Raw genomic sequence first — 26,540 nt, 5'->3', positions numbered from 1 at the left:
TTTCGAAAAAATTTACCTGTCAAGTGTTTTGCATGATTGAATGGTATGCATTGCAGTTTTGGTTCATACATTTTCCAATTGTGGCCTTTTTGGTGTTTTACATGTTTTGGATGGCCTTGACCCTGACCTTTGACTAAGTTTGACCAAATCGTCCTCACATATACTATGCACACATACAAATAAGTAATGCAAGTTTAAATTTGATATCCTGAAAAAATACTGAGGTGGGGGTCATAATTAAATCACAAAAAGCTCGTTAAATTATAATGTGGTGAAATTGTTGTCATGGAAACCACGAAAGGGTCGAAATAGTGGGGCAACTTAGCATAACAATTGTGCATTTTGTGAGGAAAGCACCAAATTTGACACAATAGTAGCCCAACATATTATGAACAGATTTGGATATTGGGCCATCTCAAATTCAGCCGCTGATGGCTGTGGCAGCCATTTTCCACTGCCATCAAAAATTTTGAGATGGCCCAATATCCAAATCTGTTCATAATATGATCGGCTACTAGTGTGCCAAATTTGGTGCTTTCCTCACAAAATACACAATTGTTATGCTACATTTAGCTAAGTTGCCCCACTAAAAGTGTCTAAGGGGGTGTAAAGGTCTAAATGGTCAAAGTGAGGGTTTATAGGGATTAATAATGTTATATAATGGTCTATAAGGGTCTTAAGGAGTTTTAAGATCTAAATGCTACTTTCCAATTGTAGTTAGGGTAAAAAGGGGTCTCATGGGTCTAAATATCTAAGGGCCAAGGGGTCAAAGCCGTCGAAAGGGTGAAAATGGCTTCCAGAGTCTAAGGGGTCTAAAGTGTCTTAAAAGCTCTTAAGCAGTCCAAAAGGGCCTTCACTTGTCCAAAGTGATATAATGTGTCAAAATGGGTCTAAATGATCAAGGGATATAAGTGGTCTGAAGGGTCTAAGGGGGTATATAGTGTCTAAAAAGGTCCAAAGGGTCAAAAATTGTCTAAAATATCTAAGGGGTCCAAAGGTCTAAATGGGTATGTTTCAGCAGTAGTTACAGGTCTAAAGGGTCTTAAGCGGTCTTCATGGTCTTAGGGTTCTAAATGGTCTAACGGGGTTTGTAGGGTCTTCGGGTTTTAAAGGATCTAACAGGGCCTGAGTGTTCTAAAGGATGTAACAGACTTTTAAAAGATACTAGACGACCCGTAAACCCGTTGGGTTCCAATTGTGACAGCGGTTGATGAAAAAATCATTTCAAGGAAAAAAGAAAGAAAGATAGCTCCAGCGAACTATACCGCTGAGGTTGTTTGCATTGATCAAATAATCCCGAAGAGGACTTGACTGAATGGGGAATTGATATTTTCATAATTTTTCGTTGCCCGATTTGAACGAAACTTGATACTGCACACCGCAGGAGAATAGTGAGTAAGGTGGCCCGAAAATTTTTGCGCTATCCATTTGCGTCCAAACTTGGATTTGGACGTGTACTGTTTTGGCTGTATTTTGGGAACATACATACATACATACATACAATATGAGAGTTTTAGTAATATATAGATAGATAGAATGTCTATTGGTCAATGGGGTTTAAGCAGTCTATAAGGTTAATAGATCTAAGTGGTCTAAGAGGGTGTAAGAGAATCTAAAGGGTTTAAAATGGTCTAAAAGATCTAAGTGGTTTAAAAGGTCCAAAGGGTATGTTTCAACAGTAGTTACAGGTATAAAGGGTCTCAGGGACGATCGGATCTAAGGAGTATAAAGACATATAAAGGGTCCAAACAGGGTCTAATGGGTCTGAAGGCCTAAAAGGCGTTTTCTGAGTTACCTCGCTATTGTCTGAACGTGCCATATTTTTTTGGCCTGCTCAACCATGCCTTGACTTGGAACAGGCCACAACGATTTCTTAATTATACAGTTTTTTCTTCACTATCCTCACTCATGTTATCGATACCTACAAATCGCTGGGTACATTGCAATGCTTATAAATTCCTGGAGATACTAGCGTTCGTGGCTTTATTTCATTTCCGCCCATGCTATAACCTTGAGAATCTCTCAGACAAAGCCGAATTACAAATTTTCAGCTCCAGAATTGAACTTTGCAGCTTAAAAAAAGTGTTCATTTGTCCAATTGACGGACGGATGATTGCTTGCCAAGCCAGCCGGTCCTTATCAACCATTTCATTGGAATGCTTACTGGAGTGCTTAAGCCACTTGGCAAGCACTCTACAATATTTGCACTGTCACTGAATACTGTATATCGATTGACTTGAACAAAGGTCAGGTAAGGGCCATTCCCCTTGTGTTGACCACGGCGTGTTATTCTGCGGTATAACAGGCGGTGGCTGGCACACTGAAAATGTGAAATTATGTTTTACACGACGTTTCCCATTTCTATACGATCTTTTATTACAGGATCCGTCACTTCGGCATCGATAAAAACAAATAAAAATTAAACATTTAGTTGTTAAAAGTTTCTTCAACCGTTGTGTGGAGTGCTTGGTGAAGGGACTTGGCACACGTTCTTCAATCGTGGTTCGATACCGGAGGTAGAAGGCAAAATAAAATATATGATCACAATGAGTAAAAAATGTTTTCAGTTGTTATGAAGTAATGAATCGTCACATCACGACAGCAAAGCCGAGGGGTACGCATGCTCGCTCTAATCTGTCTACCCTGAGTTTGAATCCAGACCCAGCTATAAATTGTCATCTTGGTGTTTCACAGGCAGGGTGATTCATCATTGTGTGTGCCGTTGAACTGGACATCACATCTGCCAGAATCCCCCTTCTCCTCGCCTTGCCTCTCCTCGCCTCCCCTCTCCTCCCCTCTCCTCCCCTCTCCTCGCCTCTCCTCGCCTCTCCTCAACTCCCTCCCTCTCTGACTCTTTCTCTCCCCCCCCCTCCCTCTCTCTCTCTGTTGCTCTCTCTGTCTCTGAACGTATCTGGACGGTGGTTATGCCAGATTGTGGTTATCTTTGCATGTATTCGGATAGTGGATATCTTCACCTGTATCTGAATGGTGGTTATATCCACACGTATCTGGACTGGGGTTATGTCCGTACTGTGGTTATCTCCATACGTGTCTGGTTATTTCTGGATGGACCCTCTCCTCGCACTGCCTTATCTTGCCCTCCTCTCATGCTGCCTTCCCTTACACCATCCCTCCTCACTCCCCCACCCCTTCTTGCTCCCCCATCCTTCTTTGTTCCCACTCCTCCTCGGTCTCCCTCCCTTCTCCTCTCTTTTCCCCTTCCCCTTAGTGCACCTGTTGTCCTGATGGTGGTTATGTCCAGACGGACCCTCCCTTACACTGCCTTACCTTGCCTTCCCCTCACACTACCTTTCCTTGACTTATCTGGAAAGTGGTTCTGCCCAGATGGTAGTATTCTCTGCACATATCCAGATGGTGGTTATATCTGCATGTATTCGAACAGTGGTTATCTCTGCATGTATCCGGACGGTGATTATGTCCTGATGGTGGTTATCTCCATACGTGTCCGGATGGGGGTTATTTCCAGATGGACCTTCCCCTCACACTGCTTTACCTTTCCCTCCCCTCACGCTGCCTTCCCTTGAAGTATCTAGACAGTGGTATGCCCCGGATGGTGGTTATCTCCACACGTATCTGGACGGTGGTTATCCCCACATGTATCTGGACTGGGGTTATGTCCGGACGCTGGTTATCTCCATACGTGTCTGTGCGGTGGTTATGTCTGGATGGACCCTCCCCTCACACTGCCTTCTCTTACCCCACTGCCCTCCCATCATGCTGCCTTCCCTTACCCTCCCATCATGCTGCCTTCCCTTACCCTCCCATCATGCTGCCTTTCCTTTCCGCACCCCTCTCACTCAACTCCTCGCTCTCCCCTCCTTCCTTACTGTCCTAGCCCACTTCGATCTACTTCCCTCCTTGCTCCCCCTCCATCCTCTCTACTCCCCTCCTACTTACTCCCCCCCCCACCCTCAATATTCCCGTCAGTGAAGCGACGGGTTGTAATCGCTTGTTATACATATTGTTACGGATTCGCGCCCGCCGGCGTGCTGACGGCCACGTAACTCGAATCGCAGCACGTCGCCCACCGGACGGACAATCCAGTCGTGACTCTCTCGGACTAACGCCGGGAACCAGTCACGGGTGGACCTTTCGGTCTCACCGCGATCGAGCCAATCAGCCCCCGCGTGGGATAGGGTTGCTCGCCAAATTCGACCTACCTAAGTACCCACACGGAGGGTAGACCGGGCGATCGCACCTCGCCGCAGGTCGACTTCGGACACGGGCCACTTAAGCGACCCGTTCCGTACTATCGGGATAACCGAGCGGTGTTATTCGTCGACCTCGACGGTTTGATTAATTATCGGGTGTATTCAGCCCACTACCAACCCTTTACGTGAAGCAAGATGAGGATTCAATGAAAGAAATGACGAAGCGAAGCGGGAAACAGTTCAACACAAAGCACATTTATTCCGATGAACGGAAAGCACACATATTCAATTCCACCAAAAGCACATAGAAGGAAAAGAAACACAATGCAATTTTACACAAAAAGCAAATGCGACAATGCAGATCTAATACCGATTACGCGAGCATACGGCAACACTTATACAATTTTACTTCACAGACGGCGCCGACAACACACACACTCAAAGCAAAGAAAAAGAACACCCTCAAGGATGAGGCGGGCCTGAGGCCGAGACCGGGTCGGGCCTACCCGTCTGGTGATGAGACGCGGAGCGGCGATGGTGCCTCAACTCCGCGGGCCTCGCGGACAGTGTCTGGTAGGGGGTGGGAAAGGGGCCCCCTTGGTCGCACTATCTCAGCGCGGGGGGAAACAGGAGGGGGTTGCTGATGCTCGGGGGAAAGGAGGATTTCTACTCTGCCTCGAGTCCCGCGACGAGCGTCTCCACCTCGACCAGGTCGCGCCGTCGGCCTCCCTGGTGTGCAGCTCCCGGCACGACGCGAGCACCCCCTCGTCTGCCCTCGCCGCCTCTCCACAGCTCCGTCCTCTTCGCTCCGACTCCAACGCACACGACGACGACGACGACGACGACCAACTCCTTCTTGCTTCTTCTTCCCAACTCCACCGGCTGCGAAGTCTTAACTCCCTTGACTTGACGAACGCGGTCGCTTATATAAGCCCCGTGGCTTCGCCTTTGACCCCCTGCCTTCGACCTTTCACCTCGCTCCCCATTGGCCCGAGAAAAAGTGGGCGTGAATGCCTTTTGATCCATAAATTTGCATATAGCGACCGCCCTCCAATGCCCTGGAGGCGGGGCCAAATCGCCCCTTGCTCACCGATTGGACGGAACAAAAGTGGGCGTGAGTCGTTTTTGATCCATTTTTGGAGCTGAAAATCCGTGGTTTTGTATCCGCGCTGTTCGGCGCGCGCCCTGCACGAGTCCAACACCGGTACCCACAAGCGGCGCAAGAACGGTGGCGATGCGACGGTTGCGAGGTGTGACGTGAAGCGGCGCCGCGGTGGGTGGTTGATGTTGTGGTTGGTGGTGGTAATCATGGCGGTTGGTCCAAAATAAAGATAGTAAAAGAAAAACGGCTATCCTGAAGAGTCGCAGCACGCATAAATGACATGTATTCCCACTAGACAACGCGTTTGGGCCTAACTACACATATACTTACCGAGATATCTCACCTCAGGGACCTGAATGGTGGTTTGCGAATTTGGTAACCACAACAATATTATACACACACATCATTTTATATAGATTATATACATACATATTATACACGCACACATATACATAATGTATACACACATATTATATACACATTATATTATACATAATATACACACACATAATATTATATAGATTATATACATATATATTATATACACACATATTATACATATTATATACACACGCACACATATACATATTATATACACACATTATATACACACATATTATATACACACATATTATATCCACACATATTATACATATTATATATATTATATACACACATATTATATTATACATATTATATCCACACATATTATATACACACATATTATATCCACACATATTATACATATTATATATATTAATTATATACACACATATTATATTATACATATTATATCCACACATATTATATACACACACACACACACACACACACACACACACACACACACACACACACACACACACACACACACACACACACACACACACACACACACACCTACACACACACACCTACACACACACACACACACACACCTACCTCACTTTCTCCACAGCATGGCTCCGCCTCCTTCCTTTCTCCACAGCATGGCTCCGCCTCCTTCCTTTCTCCACAGCATGGCTCCGCCTCCTTCCTCGCTCCCGGAACAGCCCGACTCTTCACTCATTACCGGTTTCGGTCTCGCTTCCCCCAGGTGTTGCTGCGCAGGTGAAGACGTTGTTTTGGTTCCACACGTCGTCGCTGCGAGTGTTCGTGTGTTCGTGTGGAGTTTCGGCTGATTACGTTTTCCGGTGTTGACTCAAACACTGAGCGGGTTCCGCACGTTCGGCCTGTGATTTGCGGCTCGACAGTTCAATGGTGTTTTGCCGGCAATCTCGGGGTAAGTTCACTCGGATCTCTGTTCGTAATCGTGGATTGTTATTTTTGAGTGGAGTGAATCTCTTAAGGGGAGGGGGAGGGAGGAGGGAGTGGATCTCTTAAGGGGAGGGGAGGAAGGAGGGAGTGGATCTCTTAAGGGGAGGGGGAGGGAGGAGGGAGTGGATCTCTTAAGGGGAGGGGAGGGAGGAGGGAGTGGATCTCTTAAGGGGAGGGGAGGGAGGAGGGAGTGGATCTCTTAAGGGGAGGGGAGGGGAGGGAGTGGATCTCTTAAGGGGAGGGGAGGAAGGAGGGAGTGGATCTCTTAAGGGGAGGGGAGGGAGTGCATCTCTTAAGGGGAGGGGGAGGGAGGAAGGAGTGGATCTCTTAAGGGGAGATGGGAGGGAGGAGGGAGTGGATCTCTTAAGGGGAGGGGGAGGGAGGAGGGTGTGGATCTCTTAAGGGGAGGAGGAGGGAGTGGATCTCTTAAGGGGAGGGAGGGAGTGCATCTTTTAAGGGGAGGGGGAGGGAGGAAGGAGTGGATCTCTTAAGGGGAGATGGGAGGGGGGAGGGAGTGGATCTCTTAAGGGGAGGGGGAGGGAGTGGATCTCTTAAGGGGAGTGGGGAGGGAGTGGATCTCTTAAGGGGAGGGGGAGGGAGGAGGGAGTGGATCTCTTAAGGGGAGGGGGAGGGAGGAGGGAGTGGATCTCTTAAGGGGAGGTGGGAGGGAGGAGGGAGTGGATCTCTTAAGGGGAGGGGGAGGAGGGAGTGGATCTCTTAAGGGGTGGGGGAGGGAGTGGATCTCTTAAGGGGAGGGGGAGGGAGTGGATCTCTTAAAGGGAGGGGGAGGGAGGAGGGAGTGGATCTCTTAAGGGGAAGGGGAGGGGAGGGAGTGCATCTCTTTAGGGGAGGGGGAGGGAGGAGGGAGTGCATCTCTTTAGGGGAGGGGGAGGGAGGAGGGAGTGGATCTCTTAAGGGGAGGGGGAGGGAGGAGGGAGTGGATCTCTTAAGGGGAGGGGGAGGGAGGAGGGAGTGGATCTCTTAAGGGGAGGGGGAGGGAGGAGGGAGTGGATCTCTTAAGGGGAGGGGGAGGGAGGAGGGAGTGGATCTCTTAAGGGGAGGGGGAGGGAGGAGGGAGTGGATCTCTTAAGGGGAGGAGGAGGGAGTGGATCTCTTAAGGGGAGAGAGGAGGGAGTGGATCTCTTAAGGGGAGGGGGGAGGGAGTGGATCTCTTAAGGGGAGGGGGAGGGGAGGGAGTGGATCTCTTAAGGGGTGGGGGAGGGAGTGGATCTCTTAAGGGGTGGGGGAGGGAGTGGATCTCTTAAAGGGAGGGAGAGGGAGGAGGGAGTGGATCTCTTAAGGGGAGGGGGCAGGGAGTGGATCTCTTAAGGGGAGGGGGCAGGGAGTGGATCTCTTAAGGGGAGGATGGAGGGAGTGGATCTCTTAAGGGGAGGATGGAGGGAGTGGATCTCTTAAGGGGAGGGAGGAGGGAGTGGATCTCTTAAGGGGAGGGGGAGGGAGTGGATCTCTTAAGGGGAGGGGGAGGGAGTGGATCTCTTCAGGGGAGGGAGGAGGGAGTGGATCTCTTAAGGGGAGGATGGAGGGAGTGGATTTCTTCGGTAAGGATCAGGAGGTGGATCTTTGATCATCCAACCCTAACCCCCCTTGTCTCCCCCCTCTCCTCTCCGTTGTCCTTTCCATCTCCCCCCCCATTCTTCACCATTGAGATAAAGGGCCAAAAACGATATATACCACATGATGTTTCAAAAATTTCTCAGGGCCCATAATATGTTCTACTGAATCAGGCATTGTGCGGTGGATGAATGCTCTCTACCGAATGCCCTTGTAGTTGTATTTGTATTCATTAGTTTGTTTTTAATGACCCAGTGTGCTTCTCACATAAGAGCGGTGGTTTACTGGCAGTTTGGTCAAAGAAAAACGTTGCTAAAGCTAATTGCAGCCAAATTTGGTGCTTGCGCAATTGACCCAAAGCCCAAATTGAAGCGCGTAGTGATGAAATTGCATCGAATACCTCTGAAGGTTTAAAATGTAACTGGCGAGGAAAATGACTACAATATGCACTTTGGTGAAGCTTGGTATAAATATAGGTGTACTGGATTTAAAACGATCTCTCAAATAGGCTTTAAAATGCTGAGATGCACTTCAGGGCACTGTCGCCTGTCGTTCTTTCGAACAAACGTCTAACGGTTTCTTTCCTTGTTTTTGTGCCATGCATTGAGTTGGACTCGGTCAGGATTGACAAACTCAAAATGGCAATCGATGTGTATACAAGAGGCCAGTTCGAGAAGACGCATTATAACGCACTTTGCACAGCAGTTCCGCAGCATATAATTGTGCACAAACTTTAATTACTAACAGCTTTGTGCGGTTATGGTTAGTCATAGTTTGTGTGATGCCTGGAATGAATCGCATCAATATACTGGGACAGATAGTTTGGTGTTCCCATCTGAACCCATGGAGCAAGTTATTTGGAATGTTTAATTCGTTTCCGAGGTTTCAAATTGCAGATACTGTGTTGACTTGTTTGTCATCTCCTAATGTCTTTGAAATCCGTGCAAAATTGCACCGATGGCTCTTAATGTGTTATCCTAGTATGTGGTACAAGGATGATCACTGGAAGAGGTTGTCTTTTGAACTTGTAGGTCTCATCAGCAGCCATTACCTCTCCTGGACTGAAATACATCAAATCTGGCCTCCAAAGCCAGCCTGAGACTGGGCATCCCACATCCATCCTAGTCTTTCTTTGAAATCAGTACTCTCAGTCTATAAGGCCTTTGTCCATAGCTCAATGGATTACTGCTCTCTCCTATGTGCTGGCACTCCAGTATCACATCTACCTATTCTAGATTCCTCACACAGGTCGCTTCCCAGAGGTTAGGTTATCCCATTATTCCCTCGACGGCTGCAAGTATGTTGTGCACCACCATCTCATGTCATCCCCATCATTACCCTGTATCTTTATAACCTGCATCAAACCTTAATCCAACCCTATTACTCTCAGGTTACTCTGTTTCCTTCCATCTTCCTCTTTTACTGGTCATTCATTCCCTTGTTTGTTGTGTCCAGCGTTTCCCGTTTAATTACCGTCCTGTCAGTTCATACCCTCTATCACCTGTACCTTGTAGAGAATAAAAACTCCTCCATCAGCCTTTGGTTCCTGTTTAAAACAAATAAATTTGATACAAGTCTGGAATCTCCTCTAATTTTAAGTGTTGCTTCATAAATTTACTGCAGTATGGTACCTTCGTAGGCAATCGAGCCAGTCTTCATTTTGCTTCATGCAGCATCTTTTACTAAAAGGAGAGCCATCTGTCCATCCGTCCGTCTGTCCTTCCATCACGTGAATATAAGAAGTTGGACCTCGAGCTTTAATGTGGCAGTTCTTGCTGTTGTTGAATAGTGAGCATGTAACTGTTTGGGAAACTAATAATCAATTTACTTGGAGCAAAAATGAATGTCCATTTCATCATTAATATACCTGTTTTAAAAAAGGACACTGAAGGAGCAAATAAACACCAACAGCCACGGCGGCGGCAGCAGCAACAAAAACAACGTGTTGTAAAAGATCCATTTTTGCATTCTTCACTTCATTTTACATCCTCATTGAGATTCATAGAGGAGGAGGAGATTGGGACCATACTCTGTGCAGAACGTTGGTGCTGCTTAAGCAGTCTCTTTGGCTCTTGGACACGATCCTGGACGGGTCACTACTCCGACACAGGATACCAGCATGCTGGCACTCAATTTGCCGACCTCGGAAGGATGATGGGCCGAGTTAACCCCACCTGGTATTAATTCAACAGTTGAGTTGGATTTGAACTTAGGACCCTAGGATCCAAAGCCCACCACCTGAACCATTAAGCCAACACCAGGCATAGATTCATCGAGATGCATGTGATATGGTTGTGAAGTACAACCTGCTGTCATTTGATTAAACCCGTGAGCGAAGCGACGAGTAGGCATACCTAATGGCACTTCAAACTACAACGCGCTCAAATTGACGTTCTGGCTCACCATCTTGTTTTGATCCATTACCACCCCAGAGGGCACCAACATGGTATGAGTAAATATAGTCCTGCACTCATTTTCATTTCATTTTTTTTTCTTTCCTTGTGAACTCAACGTTAAACTCATCTGAGATATTTTTTTGGATACATAATCGAGGCTCATTGTAGAGCTGGTACACTTAATGGATCAGGACGTAACAGACAAAAACAGGACGCAAAACGTGTGTGCATTGGGTGGACAGGATGGCTACAGAGGTTGCATGGGGTGCACAAGATGGATCCAAAATAAAACTCCACGGAGGGGAAACTGGAAAATTTGAAGGAGGAGAAATTTGGGTGAGGTTAATGAAGGTAGAAAACATTAACGGAGGTAGTTTTGGATTGGAAACGATTTGAGATTGTGGCGAACAACTGTCTTGAAGACCTGGAGGGAAGAATGAGATTGAAGAGGGTTTGGAAATTGATTCCACCAGTGGGGGGGGGGGGTGGGGGGAAGAGGAACAAATGAGTGGAGGTGAGCAGTGATCCTGGATTTTGGCAGTTTCACCAGAAGGAGGTTGATGGAAGACAGCTTGGTGGAAGACGGAAAGACCACCGAGCTGTCTGCCATGGTGATGTCATAGATCCATAGACTCGGTTTCATCGCGGGGGATTCCAATAATCTTGAAGGCCTTGGTTTCCACGGCATCAAGCTGAGCAAGATGTGAGGCAGGGGATCCAGCCCAGAGTAGAAAGCAGTACTCCATCAAGCTGCGGATGGAGGCCTTGTTGATGGATAGGAGTTCAGGTGTGCCAAGGAAGAATTTTGTATGATGGAGGATGCCCATTCAGCGACTGGCTTTGGAGGCCAACTTGTGAAATGTGGTTTGCCAAGAAAGACCATGGCCTTTTAGTGAGACCCAGGAGTTTGAATGATATATTCCTGATATGAAAAACTCTGCCAAATGTGGCAAATCTAGCTGCCCTTGTCCAGTCGTTCTGCCGGCAAACAAATATGCAGTACACTCATTCGGGATCATCGCAGTACTCAAATACCCGGCCTTAGACTGCGGTGTGAGTAAATAACTTCATCAAGTATGTGCAACCAGCACACATGGGTGATATGTGTGCCATGACCCAGATCTCACAATGATCGTGTCACGTGGAGTAGGATCCAGACTTCACAACAACCTTGTTATGTCGGGCAGGATCCAGACGTCAAATCAACGTCATCGCATGCGGCAGGACCCAGACCTCAAAGCAAGCTGCCTGTTGGCAAGTTTATTCATCAACTGGTGGTCGTATTTTGGGCACACTGAAACGGTGTTAAAAAGAACAGACGGTTAAATGTTTGTTTTCAATTTTTCCTCACTTATTGACATTCGACGGACATTTGAACGCTCCACTCCAAGTAAATGTGCCGGACAATGCGACAGCTTTAAGAACCTTTTCTACTGCGTTCCTTTTTCATGCCATTTAACCCAATTATCTTGACGATGGTTCAGAGCAAACACCGTTTTATGGATGACTGCATAATTAACTAGAACGGCAATCGGTGGGGCGCATATCTCCGCCAGGCTGAACAGATCGCGTTTTCTATCCCACTGGTGAAGAATCACTTAAAAAAATAATACTAATAAAATAAAAATTCTCGCATCCAGATGTTCATCAAAATCGAATCAATTTGGCCTTGTCACACACGCAACCTCTCCACCAAGTTTTGTCTAAATCCGTCCTAACTTTTTTTTGGATATCCTGCTGACAGAAGGACAAACGTAGTGAAGACATAACCTCTGTCCACCTTTATTGGCAGAGGTCACCAACGAATTTGTCCTTTAAATTTCTTTCTCCATCTGACTTCCAGAGAGTGTTATTAGCAAGTGATTGCGGGTAATCAGTAACGGTATATTTGTCTTGCCTTTGAAAGGCTCAAAATAGTAATGTAAGCATATCGCACGCTTCGGATTTATTGTGGCGTATTTATTTATTTATTTATTTATGTTGAGGGCACTTTGTGCTTGGTGTTTAAAGTTCACTTTAAAAAAACCGTTGAGACCGATATCGTTTCAAAGCGTTTGTTAAATTACCTTCCGATACCTGGCTGCAAAGCACACAATGAATAATGCATTTTGAAATGTAGTTGTCCTTTATTTCTTTGGGGTTTAATATGAGGTCCATGCATTTGGTTGTAAATGGTATCTGTTGAATCGGTCACACACAAATGGTAATATTAGCATTTTTGTTGTGATGTTGCATTTCATGTTTATGAAGTGTTGTGATGTTGCATTTCATGTTTATGAAGTGTTGTAAAGTGAAAACATTTTTAGCTCGCCTGTTCGAAGAACAGAGAGCTGTAGCGATACCCTCGGCGTGAGCATGAGCGTGAGCGTGAAAATGTTAAAGTTTTTGGTGCAAGTTATTTCCTTTCTAATGTTTTTATCTACCACATTATTTTTTTTTACTGATTACAATATAAAATACATATATTGATTTAAAATTATTTTGATCAGACTTCACTGCAATGCTTTATAAAAAAATATTATTAGACGAGTCTTTTAAAAACGATAAATGTATAAACGGGCGAGCATTGGGTGGCTTTGAGACCAACTCTCTGGTTTTATTTTTGGTCTATTTCCATAAGATTTGACACTATATGCTGTTGCTGCGATGGGATGTTTCGTCCACCATGGACATGCCCACTCAGAACTTCTGTTCTATGTGCCCACGGCATTAATTCTAAGTGTTGAAACGGATGCCAGATTTGTGCGTCCACAAACAGATGTTCTCCATTGGGTGAAAAATCTGTTGAAGTTGACAAAAATGAGGCATTTTTTGTTTGAAAAAAACAAACAAACAAACAAGAGGCTCACAATGGAAGTATCTCTTGCTGGGGTTTCCCAATCTGTTCTGGCATTGTACAGTACCACTATTATGTGGACATCCTGAGCCAGGACACCTTGCATGTGGAATCGGTAATGAAATATACAAGGAAACTCAGGGGTTAAGAATTTTTTTTGTTTGTGTACATGTTACGACGATGTTGACGGTGGAAACCCCCCCCCCCCACAACCTTGTGTGGTTGGCTGGGAAAGTTTTTGACACGGTTATTTAATGATTGGGCTGCCTTGGTTTGACGTTTGAGTGAAGTTTGGCCTGATGTTTTGGAACTTGCATGAATTTGTTCAAGGTGCCGACAATAACCCTTTTCATGAAAGACACCGTGGAATGTTTATCGTCCACCAGCTAATGCCAGAAGATTGTAACCCAGTACTTTACCATGACCTATGTGAATTATTTGCCGAATAAAGAGGATGCTGTAAATTACACCTGATGGATGTTTGTGTGGTGTAACTTTTTTGCAAGATATTTTTTACTTTTTTACTTTGGAAAATTTACCTTGAGAAGTATTTACTATTAATGAGAACGGGACAAAAGCAAGGGGAGGGAAACTCGGGGGAGGGAAGGAGGAGGAGGAGGATGGGGAAAGGATGGAAGAGGGAGTGACATGTGGAGTGAAGTAGGAACAGGGAGGAGTGAGGGGGTAGAGGTAGGGGAATGAGTCAAGTTTGAGGGAGAAATGAGTCTGGTGGGGAGAGGAGTCTGGTGTGGGGAGAGTTGAGCATTGAGGGTGACAATGAGAGCAAAGAGGTGGGTGGTTGAGTGGTGAAAGAGGAGTGTATGCGTGCATGCATAGAGGATGGTGACAGCAGGCTAGTGTTGTAGGTCCAGCAGGTCAGCCTGGGCAGCGATGTTGATTGATGACCTGAGAATCCAAAACTAATCAACATGGTATTTGCTCTGCCAGGTGGGCAGCGGTTCAGAAGTATAGTCCAGATGAGTAGTTTTAATGTTGGATCAATGAAGTGAAGAGGAGTCGAGGTGGTGGAGAGATGCAGAGAAGGAGGTTGGAAGTGTTGTGTGTGCAGGACACCAAATGAAAAAAGGACAGGGCGAGGCAGTTGGTAGGAGGATACAAGCTGTTGCACGTGGGAGGGGATGGAAGGAGTAATGACGTAGGAATAATAATAACGAAAGAGATCAGCAAGCATGAGGTCAGGGTGAAAAGATGGAAGGGATGGATAATTATGGCATGGTTAGTGATATGGAGGCAAATGGTTTGTGTTATGTCAGTTAATGGGCCACAAATGGGAAGGACTGGGGCAGAGAAGCATGAGTTCAGGGGTGCTCTGGAGAGGATGATAGGAATGGTTGAGTTGTTGGTGATGATGTGTATTGCATGGGGACTTCAACGTGCACGTGAGAGTAGCGGAACCAGGTGAATAGGAATGCGTTGCTAAATCTGGTTGGGGAACGAGAAATAGAGAGGGTCAGGAGCTGGTGGAGCAGGTGTTAAGAAATGGGTATCTATAGTTGGTTCATTCTTTCAGAAGAAGGACAGCCACAAAATTACTTGCATGAGTGGAACTGGATTTCATGGTAGTGAGGAAGTGACAGTTGTGGAGGATTAAGGATTGTAAGGCAGTGGTGGGAAAGCATGTCACACTGCCCAGCACAATGAAGAAAAGGAGGGAAGTTAAGACCAGGGGTCGGAAGATTATTAGGTGGAGGAAGTGCAGGGACAACATCGTTCTTGAGGGCCAGGTATGAGGAACTTGGCAAAGAAGCCAGAGGTTTGGAAGAGGAGTGGAAGAAGTACGGAGAGGCATTTAGGGGAATTTCAGAAGTTTTGTGTGGAAGTACATCAGAAAAGGTTACATCGCCAATTTGGTCAGAAATCAGCTATGGTGGACGGAAGAAGTAGCGAAGGCAGTTGGGGAGAAGAAGGAAGTTTGGAAGAGGATAGATAAGATAGAGGGCAATAACCGGATGTGGAGCTGCTCTACCTGTATGGGCAAAATAAAAAAGCAGCAAGGCATGTATATTGTCACAACATGGCAACTCTGTTCTTCAGCAGCAACGACTCTTTCCATTTCTCGATTTAATAACATGCTTATTTTATTCCTTGTACACAAAGGCAGTTTTCATGTCTTTATGACATTAATAATTAAAAAAACCTCTAATTGCTCCCTCGTATGCTGCCAAAGATTTTTTTTCTTATTTTTTTTAATAAAACATTTTCTTAAAATATGAAAAGTTTTGTTGGAACAAGGAAACTATGAGAAAACTTTTTCCTGTGGCGAGAAAAATAAAAAACTTTCTGAGTAAGAAAATTGTTTTTGGTAGAGTAGATCCTTCAACATCGTGAGATGAACACATTTCTTTGTTTTTGGATTGAAAAATCGTCTGGTTTATATATGTTTACTCAAATTTAATTATTTTTATTTTTTAATTTATCTGCATGAATTTCAAGTTCTTCTGAACTTCTGAAGCTTCCACCATGTTTCACAGTAAATGGAGACGCATATCCTTGTACTTCCCACCAACCCTCCTTCTGACAGACCACCTTCTTCTTGTTCCAAAAATTTAAAACTTTGATTTTCCACTCCAAAGTATCTTTCCCCTCTGATAAGCATCCCGACTCTGATATTCTTGGACATATTTTAGTCTCTTAGCTTTGTTACCTTTACACAGAAAGGGTTTTTTGCTATGGACTCACCCCTGGAGACCAGTTTCGATAAGAGACCGACTCACAGCTGATGAGTCCACTTGAACCCCTGATGTCTGTGTCGTTAGTTTAGCACTTGATTGATTTTTTTCTATTTCTTAAGGAACTTGTATTTAAATATTGCTCCTCTGTGTTGCTGAGTTTCTTTGGACTTCCAATTCCTCTTCTATATTTAACTTTTCAGGTCTCACTACCTCTGCCACCAAAGGCGGATGGAGGTTATGTTTTCACCCCTGTCTGTCTGTTTGTTTGTCTGTGTACAAGATATCTCAAAAAGTTGTGAATGGATTTGGATGAAATTTGGTGAACAGGTTTGGTGTGTGACGAGGACGAACTGATTAGATTTTGTTGAAGATCCAAGTCTGGATACGAGAATTTTTAAGCGATTATTCACCATTGAGATAGGGCCAAAAAAATGATATATAGCATGACATCTCAAAAAAGTTATGTAAGAGCTATGACAAAACTAGGTGGATGAGTTTGTTAAATGACAAGAACAAGCTAATTAAATTTTGGTTAAGGTCCGGATTCAGATCCGACCTATCAGTGGGATACCAAACGTAAACTGTTCCGCCTTGTGGAGGTATGCGCTCCACCGAGTGTCGTTCTAGTTGTGTCTGTATTGTTATTTGAATGCCATGTCATTTAACGTCATGCCATGCCATGTCATAATGCCATATTTGAAAAATAATCAAAATCAAAATATGGAAGACATTGCAGAATGCATGCAACAACATCTCAATTGAATTTCTCCAAAGATTGCAGGAAATCATTCAAAAATGGATATCTGCTCTTTTACATGAAAAATATGGTCAAACCAAATATTGAAATTTGATTCATTAATATTGTAAAATACAATTCATTTTTGTTTCTTTAATAAAACATTATCATTATAACACCTTTTATTTATCAAAATATGCCAATTTGACAATAACAAGTTAAGATCCTCATCCTCTGAATAATGACGTCATAAAAACGAATATGACGTCATTGTGATGTATCAGGTTTGCGATAAATGATCTGTGCTAATGCCCGGCTTGATTCCCGCAAACAAAATTCAAACAGCTTGCCTAGTTTCGGAGATAATGGTATAGGTGATTTCCATTAGCGGCGATATTATGACGTCAACTTTTTTTTTCTAGGAAGAATTTCCAAAATCGGAGATGGTTACTGCCTGCGCGTGGGCTTTCTGCATATACATGGCAAGTTTCACGAAGATCCGATGAAAACTCTGGGTTGTGAAACAAAAAATGTCAAAAAATAGGAATGACGTCATAAAAATTGATATGACGTCATAATGATGTATCATATGTGCAGTAATTAGTCTCTGCTAATGCCCTGTTCAATTCCCGCAAACAGAATTCAAAAAGCTTGCCGAGTTTCGGAGATAATCTTTTTGGCGATTTCCATTAGCGGAGATATTTTGAGGTTATAACGTTTTTTTCTCGGAGGAATTTTCAAAATCGGAGATCGTTACTGTCTGCGCAGGGTATTTTTACATATATATATATATATATATATATATATATATATATATATATATATATATATATATATATATATATATATATATATATATATATATATATATATATATATGCCAAGTTTCAGGAAGTTTCGATGAAAACTGTAGGCTGTGAAACAAAAAAAAAGTCCACAAGAAGAAGATGAAGAGCAACAACGTGAGTAAGACTTAGAGATCTTCCACGAGGATCTAAAAATGCTTATTTTGAAGGTGGCCTAGAATGTGTGTGTGTGCCTGTGCGTGCACTTGGAAAACTTGACATGTAACATTACTCCTCTCCTTCCTATTCCACAGATGTTGCGCCTCCATAAATCGATGCTATATCTGAAAATAGGATCATGATGTCGCATCATCACACTGCACATCTCACAAATGTACAACCTGCCCAAGGAGATGCAGCAGATCACAAGTCACAGTGGGGACCAAATGACATGACCAGACTGGAACCAGCATTCGCAAGCGATTCATATCCACACCAGGCTCATGGAAACCACAAAGCAGAGAGTCATGCATGGAATGGCATGACTTATGAGCACGGTTTGTCGAAAGCGAGCGTTAAACGGCGGAGAGATGAAGTCACAAGATGGCGAAAGAAACGTGCTCCTGGAGGAAGATGCGTCTCTTTGAACTCTCAATTTCCCATTGCTATACAGTCGCTGGTATCTCAAAGCCCTCAATTATCGCATATTGACCGTGTGGTGATTGAAATTCTTGATACAGAGCACACCTATGTGAGGGACGTACTCAGCATCATTCAGGTAACAGTTGCATTTATGCTTCTTTCACATTTTCGATTTGGGGAAAACTGAATTAAAATTTAAAAACTTGAGTTGTTTTTTATTATTGTTATCATGTCTATTTTAATTGTATCTCCTTGTCTGGAAAACAAACATAAATGTAACCTTACGACTCTCTCTAAAGAGAGATATGTCTTGTAATAGTAAAACTGGCATCGGCACTCCCGCCCAGAGGTCGCTGCGTGTGGGAATTCCCATCTTAGCCCAACTGCCAGGAAGTGTGATTATATTTATATATATATATATATATATATATATATATATATATATATATATATATATATATATATATATATATATATATATATATATATATATGTTATAGACCCCTCCCACACTCCTCCAGCTAAAGAAGCTGTGTAAAGCAACCCAAGAAGAAGACTTACAAAAGATAAGTGCTACGCTGTTTCGAACCATTCCCAGAGTTTCTCAACAATTATAAAGACGTTCACACATCGTACACACATGAGAATCCAAATGCTATACACCCCCTCAGTTACTGGACCGGTTTCATCACTCATTGGCGAATCATCAGCGATAGCGTAGACAGCAATGCATACCAACGAGGCTCCCAAGCACGTACCATGTGCAAACATCAAAAGAGTCACCTGGGTTTCGTTGATTAGGTGAGAGCTGATTGGCTATTCCCTCCATTCACAGGTGAGAGATGTGCATAGGTCTTTCTATATATATATATATATATATATATATATATATATATATATATATATATATATATATATATATATATATATATATATATATATATATATATATATATATATATATATATATATATATATATATATATATATATATGAGCCTGGTGTTGGCGCAGTGGTTAGGGCAGTGGTTTGGGATCCAAAAGGTCCTGAGTTCAAGCCCTGTTGGGCCACTGAATTAATACACCAGGGGGTTGACTCAGCCTGTCATCCTTCCGAGGTCGGCGAAATGAGTACCAGTATATTGGGCCGGTGTATACCCCGGTTAAAATAGGTGTACCATATCCCTGCCTCGTAAGAGGTGACCAGGGTTGCGTCAGGAAGAGCATCCGGCGTAAAACATGTGCCAAATCACTATGCGGATCATACGGATGATCCGCTGTGGCGACCCCTAACGGGAGCAGCCGAAAGAAGAAGAAGATATATATATATATATATATATATATATATATATATATATATATATATATATATATATATATATATATATATATATATATATATATATATATATATATATATATATATATATCACACACACTATACAGTAAATCCTTAAATATTGCGGTTTTGACCAATGGCGGGCAGCTTCCTTGTGTATCAGCTTAGTTATCGTGAGGTTTAATGTCAACCATTTGCAGTTTTTGAGCTAAGTCATGATGGATATCTCGCAGCACCAGCCTTTTGTTGTTCCTCACGCACCGTTAATAACGGAGCGTTTACATGAAACATATGACGATGGGCAAAAGTAATTTGTTTTATTTTATATATTCGCTGCTTTATGAAGCTGCGGAGTGGTTTATAAAAGGAACATTGACAGATTACGAAGGGAAACTGTTTAAGAGATTAATTGGGGAGGAATGGTGTGGGTTTTAGACACATTACACAAGGGAGGGGGCATGTTTAATCTGTTTCTGAACGGTTGATCTGCCTTAACGCAGCAGGTGACTCCATGACTTCACCATAAAGGCGAGTCATAGTTATGTGACATGTTCATTATCACCGTGCTTTTTGAAAAAATCTGGGGGGGGGGGTTATTTTCATTGGCTTTGTCTGTCTGTCTGTCCATCATGCTATCTCCTAAACGGTGGAGCAGAAATTCACCAAGCTTGGTAGTTATGATCACCACATGGCATGAAGGTGCAAGAACTATGTCATTTTGGCCCTTCCCCCTAAGGTCGGGTCAAAAGGTCTAACACTGAAAAATGCAATTTTGGGCACATTTTTAAATGAAACTTTGCATATGCAATCAACATTGGGGGACATGTGAAATACGTAAGGATTTTTTTTGGGGGGGGGGGGATTTTACCGCCGGTTTATTTCACAGGGCAAAATGGGGAAAAAATTTTAACTCCAAATTTGATATTCGATCCATACTCGTGGAACTTTTTGCCATCTTTCAACTCTGCTTTTGGTGGGAAGCGTGGGGATTTGCGAAGGTGCACCAACGACTTTGTTCTCCTTTCAATTGTGATGTTTCTTTTTGGCTGCTGCCCACCTTCCTCCATACTATATTTTCTCGAAGTGCAGGAACCTAACCCCCTTTATCCCCATCGGACTTTGATGATATCACAGCATTTTCCAAGAATGTAACTGCACAATATTTAAAGGTTTACTGTACGTATATAGCCACATAAGCATTTCCTCTATTATATTAAAAATATGCATAATTACGTCACGTGGTTATCATCGCCAATCTGGGACACTGAATAGCAGTCGTTATGGTTTATTTAGAAATAAAACTTGTAAGTACTGTAATTCTCAGGTTTTGGAGTTTGGTTTCCCTTTAGTACTGTTGAATTGGCCACATTGTCATCTTTTAAATATTCCTCACTTGCTGTTCTGTTCATGTCAGGACAGAGATTAACCCAATCACCAATCGGTGGACCTGTGTACATCGTATTATTACATTCATTTTGTGCTTCAATGCTCGATCTTACTGGGTTTGGGGATTTTCTATTTCTACTTCATTTTGTTTTCTTACAATATCTAGTTAGTTACTCATTTCATCTTCAACTCTCTCTTTATTTGTTTTGTTTAAGTTTATTAATCTCAATATTCCAATTCCATTTAGATATTTTGGGATTCATTAATTTTTTTTTATCGATCTCATATTATTACTTTTAAATATTTTATTTTATCTTTTATTTTATTACCTTCGCAAACTTTGTTGCGAAGGTTATGTTTTGATCGCTGTGTATTTATTTATTTATTTGTGAATATGTGTGTTTGTTTGTTTGTTTGTTATTCGCATAACTCCAAAAGTATTGAACTGAATCGCAGCAAATTTGGTGGGATGATTGGTTATTATCCGAGGACCATTTGATTAAATTTTGGGAGCGATGGGGTTAAGGTCATGAAAAGGTCAAAATCGTCTTTTACCATAGCACGGTCAATTTGTATCCAATTTGCATGCAACTAATGCCAAAATGTTCAGAATTCAATGCCCCATCTTGTGATATGTGACATGACACAATGACGTAATAACCCTTATTAGCGGTTGGGAGTCAAATGTCAGGGGGGGTCACGACATTGCAAAATGTGCGGTTTTAGTCATAACATGGCCAATTCTTATCCGATTTGCATGAAACCAACACCAAAATGTTGACTGTTCTGTTCCCCACACTCTAATACCAATTACAAAATTAAGAGTACAAAGGTCAAGGTCGAGGTAATGAAAAGGTCAAAATCGTTATTTTGCCATCGTGCGGTCGATTTTTATCCAATTTGCATGCGACCAATGCCAAAATGTTGTGAATTCAATGCCCAATCTTGTGATATACGATATGACACAGGAAATTTAATGTTTTTAAGCCATCATAACACATATGAGATGGCAGATGTGGTATGGGATTAAATACCCTCACAATCAACGGTTTCTGCGGGGGGGGGGGCAAAATGTAGCGTTGGCGAAGGTATGCACTCTACTGAGTGCCCGTTCTAGTTTTGATTTTGTTATGGTTCTTTGTTTCCTTCTCCATGGTTGAGATTAATGGCCAATGACATATTGTTTGGAATATGCCTGCTCCTATTAGATCCTGGCAATTAAGCAGTTGAGTATAGTAGCATGTGGATAGTTGACATCTCTGGAAGGTAGGATGTTCTTGACTTGGAGAGGACACAGTCGCTCAATTTGATAGTGTGCCCAGCTCTGAGCTGTCTGTTCCTGGATTAGTTCTTCTCTGGAGAGAAATCAGACTAAAACTGACATCCTGGTGCAGTGCCTTCAGGGAGCCCTGCATTTCAGAGCCTACAGGGAGCCATTTGCATGGTGCTGTAAGCCTGGTCTGTCTGCATTTAGACTGTGGACCTTTGATTTTCCACATTATTTTTCAAAAAGAGTATGTAGTTGTGTTTGTACACGGGCTTGAATGCCTGCCGAGGGGAACTGTGTAAGTTTGTTATGAAAGGTTGTGTATGTTTGGTTTAATTGGGTTATTGGCAAGAATGGAGTTAGTGTAAAGAAAGTAAGTATAGTGATGGAATAAATTGGGCTGTGGATATGACACAAGCGGGATAAGCCAAATGTTATCACCTTGGTGTACAAGGCAATGTGATCATTTCCCGTAAAGTTTGTAAAGACATTAAGTTTCTTTGCAAACTTTATGGCACCAACCACCAACCACCAACCCACCTGATCTGAGATCAAATGTGAGAGCACAGGCCTTGAGATTTGGCCTTATCGCAGGAGATGCCTATGATGTTTACTTTCATCACACTCGGTGGCATTAAGGTTAGAGCGTCGATTCTGACTGTAGCTGAGTCATATCAAAGATTATAACATTGCACGTGCTGTTTCCTTGTTTGATGTTCACCATTAAAGGATCAAATGCGTTTTCCATAGAATTTCTCCCAGACTCGTGAGCATTCCAACACCATTGCGCCAATACTCGTGGGCATCACCATTTGTGTTTGTTGCGTCATCCCTCTTCCTTTCCATAGAGCTCGTGGGAAACATGTACCCAACCCCAATTTACCTGGCGGCCACCTCCTTTTTTGAAGGCTCATTGGGGGGGGGGGGGTATGAGGTGCGCACACCCAGCGCCATCTTCTTTTAATTCTCTTGGTCCTCCTCAATACCCAGAGGGAGCACGACATCTTACTCCTAACTGTGCTCTGGGGGACTGCACACATGCATTCTTCAACATTCGGCATTCTCTTCCCCCTGCTCATTCATTGGCTTGACCAAATCCAAATCCAGAGCCGAATCTTGCTTTCATTTTTTTGGTACACATGATCGAGGGTTGTGGAAGAGCTAGAAACTCTGTGGGAAGTGGGGAGCTGACCCGGTCTTAATCCTAACCGGTCCATCTCCAATGGTGGCTCCTCTGGTGGCATTCGTCCTCCCTTCTCTATGTCCATACTACAAACTACTTCAACACCATTCACTGCACTCACCATGCTCACATTCTTGCACTCATACTCGCACTCGCCCTCACGCTCCTCCTCCCCACTCCCAACCACATCTCTATCTTTCCCTCCTTACCACATCTTTTACTCCCCCTCCCCAATCGCATCTCCTCCTCCTTCTCCTCCTCCTCCCCTCCTCTGCACACCTCCGCCTCCCCACCACATCTCCTCTACTCTTGCTTGCCCCCTCCCCAGCCCTTCCATATTTCCCCTCTTTTAACCCAATTACACTGCAAGTACGTTTTTATTAAAAAAAATTTTTTTAATGTGCTTTCAGCAATGATTTTGATGATCCTGAAACATCGGCCACCGAAGTTTGGTTTTCCGCCTCCTTTGTGTAAATAGTTTTGAGAGTACTGTATTTGGTGTTTGTTCTCAAGCTAATATTTGATTCTTTCGTGGACCTAGTGATTGTACTTTTTTTGCGCTCCAGTTTGCGAGGCTTGGCGCTTCCACCTGCTAAAACTGCGAGACGTCAACATAACACGCTACGGCAAGACTTGCTAACGCGTCATACTTATCCTGAAATTTCTCTGTGCTGAATTTGACATGAGCAAGATGTTAAAAAAATATATATATATATATATATATTTAACTGAAGTTTTGCCCAGTGTACCTCCTCCACATTGATGTTTCTGATTGAGCAATGTCTCAATTGTTTTGGGGCGTCGTCGAGGAGTTGCAGCTTTGATATTCCGGGATGCTTGTATTGCAGGGAGCGTGTGCTTCATCGTATTTTGTCAATCTTGAACATGGCATGAGTGACATATCGAGCTTTTCCATCTGTTTTATCACCTCGACTAATTCATGACGTGGCAGACAAATGAAATGAAGATAATGGTTTTGTTTCCTTATTTTTATTCAGGGCTACTACGTCGGAATTATTGAGACTCCAGCGTTACAGTTGAACCCAGGTCAAATTCAAATGCTGTTTGGCAACATTACAGACATTTACGAATTCAACAAGTAAGTGCCTTTAAAGGATGCTTGGCATTTGTTGCATTTTTACCTTTTATGTTCCTGAGTAAGGAATGAAGATACCTTTTGGTTAATGTGACTTTGAGTGGCCAATTTTGCCGAGATACGATCTCCTACCAATGCAAGAAACATCAGTTCATGTTTGCTTTGTGCAAGCATTATTGGTGACTGCGAAATCGAACACAAGTTACTGAAGCGTTATGAGCGGTTGCTATGTCAATACGAAATACTAAACTCTTGGCTTTATAAACTGTGTTTGAGTTGGATGCGTCATCATCTCGAATGTTAACATATTTCCAATATCTCGCAAATAATTAATTAATTATACATTTGCTTGCAAGAAATGTAAAATAAACTTATCAAAGATATGTGAGGATGAGTTGACTTGAGTGCTTGGGCTCGGGGCGAGTCGACTTGAGTGGTTGGGCTTGGGGCGGGTTCACTTGAGTGGTTGGGCTTGGGGCGAGTTCACTTGAGTGGTTGGGCTTGGCGTGAGTTCACTTGAGTGGTTGGGCTCGGGGTGGGTTCACTTGAATGCTTGGGCTTGGGGCGGGTTCACTTGAGTGCTTGGGTTTGGGGCGAGTTCACTTGAGTGCTTGGGCTTGGGGCGAGTTCACTTGAGTGGTTGGGCTTGGCGTGAGTTCACTTGAGTGGTTGGGCTCGGGGTGGGTTCACTTGAGTGCTTGGGCTTGGGGCGGGTTCACTTGAGTGCTTGGGCTTGGGGCGAGTTCACTTGAGTGCTTGGGCTTGGGGCGAGTTCACTTGAGTGCTTGGGCTTGGGGCGAGTTCACTTGAGTGCTTGGGCTTGGGGCGAGTTCACTTGAGTGCTTGGGCTTGGCGTGAGTTCACTTGAGTGGTTGGGCTCGGGGCGGGTTCACTTGAGTGCTTGGGCTTGGGGCGGGTTCACTTGAGTGCTTGGGCTTGGGGCGGGTTCACTTGAGTGCTTGGGCTTGGGGTGAGTTCACTTGAGTGCTTGGGCTTGGGGCGAGTTCACTTGAGTGCTTGGGCTTGGGGCGAGTTCACTTGAGTGCTTGGGCTTGGGGCGAGTTCACTTGATTGGTTGGGCTCGGAGTGGGTTCACTTGAGTGGTTGGGCTCGGCGTGAGTTCACTTGAGTGGTTGGGCTTGGGGCGGGTTCACTTGAGTGGTTGGGCTTGGGGCGGGTTCACTTGAGTGGTTGGATTTGGGGCGAGTTCACTTGAGTGGTTGGGCTTGGCGTGAGTTCACTTGAGTGGTTGGGCTCGGGCGGGTTCACTTGAGTGGTTGGGCTTGACGTGAGTTCACTTGAGTGGTTGGGCTCGGGGCGAGTTGACTTGAGTGGTTGTGCTTGGGGCGAGTTCACTTGAGTGGTTGGGTGGGATTTTTTGTGCACATAGTCTGGGCTTGTGGAAGAGCTCGTGCGAGCACACTGAATGGATCAAGACACAACAGGACAAAAGGAACATTTGAAAGAGAGCGGGAAACACCAACAGCAGAGTTGAAAGCCAAGGTGGAGTGAGACTGACAAACTCGGTGTGGGGAGTAATGGGGGGTGGGCAGGAGAGCATGTAGGGGGTTGACAAGATGGATCCAGAAGGAAACTCTCAGGAGGGAAACTTGTGGGTAACTAGGGTAGAAAAGTTCACGGGTTTGGATTGGGGACGATCTGAGACAGTCGTGAACAGCTGTCTTGAAGACCTGGAGGGAAGAATACGATTGCAGAGAATGTGGAAGTTGGTTTGGGCGAGTTGACTTGAGTGGTTGACTTCCTTTATTACAGGCTTGGGAAGGTGATTAAACACATGAGAGTAAAAGAGGAACAAAGGAGTAAAGGTAACTTCCTGAATTTACGCTTGGGTTTAGGATACGAAAGAATGAGTTGAGAAGGGCTTCTTGTTTGACCTAGAGAGACGGAGGGGAAGGAAGAATGAATGAGGAAGCCAGAAGAGGGGTTGTACTATCTTCCCTTCTCTCCACGTTCCCAGTGAAGGAGACCGTGTCCAACTGTGCGTCCGTTGCATCCATA

At 44.0% G+C, this 26,540-nt stretch overlaps 1 protein-coding gene across 2 annotated transcripts in view; it reads left to right on the top strand.

Annotated features, from left to right (window-relative positions):
• The first annotated feature begins 6,288 nt into the window (after nucleotides 1–6,288).
• LOC147019775 (uncharacterized) overlaps nucleotides 6,289–26,540 on the top strand; it is a 57,380-nt gene continuing 37,128 nt past the window's right edge. Inside the window, exons 1-3 of one of the 2 annotated variants that reach the window (XM_085894478.1) lie at nucleotides 6,289–6,556; nucleotides 17,924–18,387; nucleotides 24,424–24,524. In XM_085894478.1, the coding sequence (XP_085750604.1) occupies nucleotides 17,968–18,387; nucleotides 24,424–24,524 (521 nt within the window). In that variant the 5' untranslated portion in view covers nucleotides 6,289–6,556; nucleotides 17,924–17,967. The remainder of the gene's footprint in view (nucleotides 6,557–17,923; nucleotides 18,388–24,423; nucleotides 24,525–26,540) is intronic. The other variant, XM_085894479.1, reaches the window with a different exon arrangement.

This window comes from Eptatretus burgeri, chromosome 9, assembly GCF_056783735.1.
Source record: "Eptatretus burgeri isolate ZD-2024b chromosome 9, Ebu_testis_v1, whole genome shotgun sequence".
In the NCBI taxonomy this organism is placed as follows: domain Eukaryota; kingdom Metazoa; phylum Chordata; class Myxini; order Myxiniformes; family Myxinidae; genus Eptatretus; species Eptatretus burgeri.
Note: the sequence above shows the minus strand (reverse complement) of the source record. Positions and strands in the feature narration are given on the sequence as shown.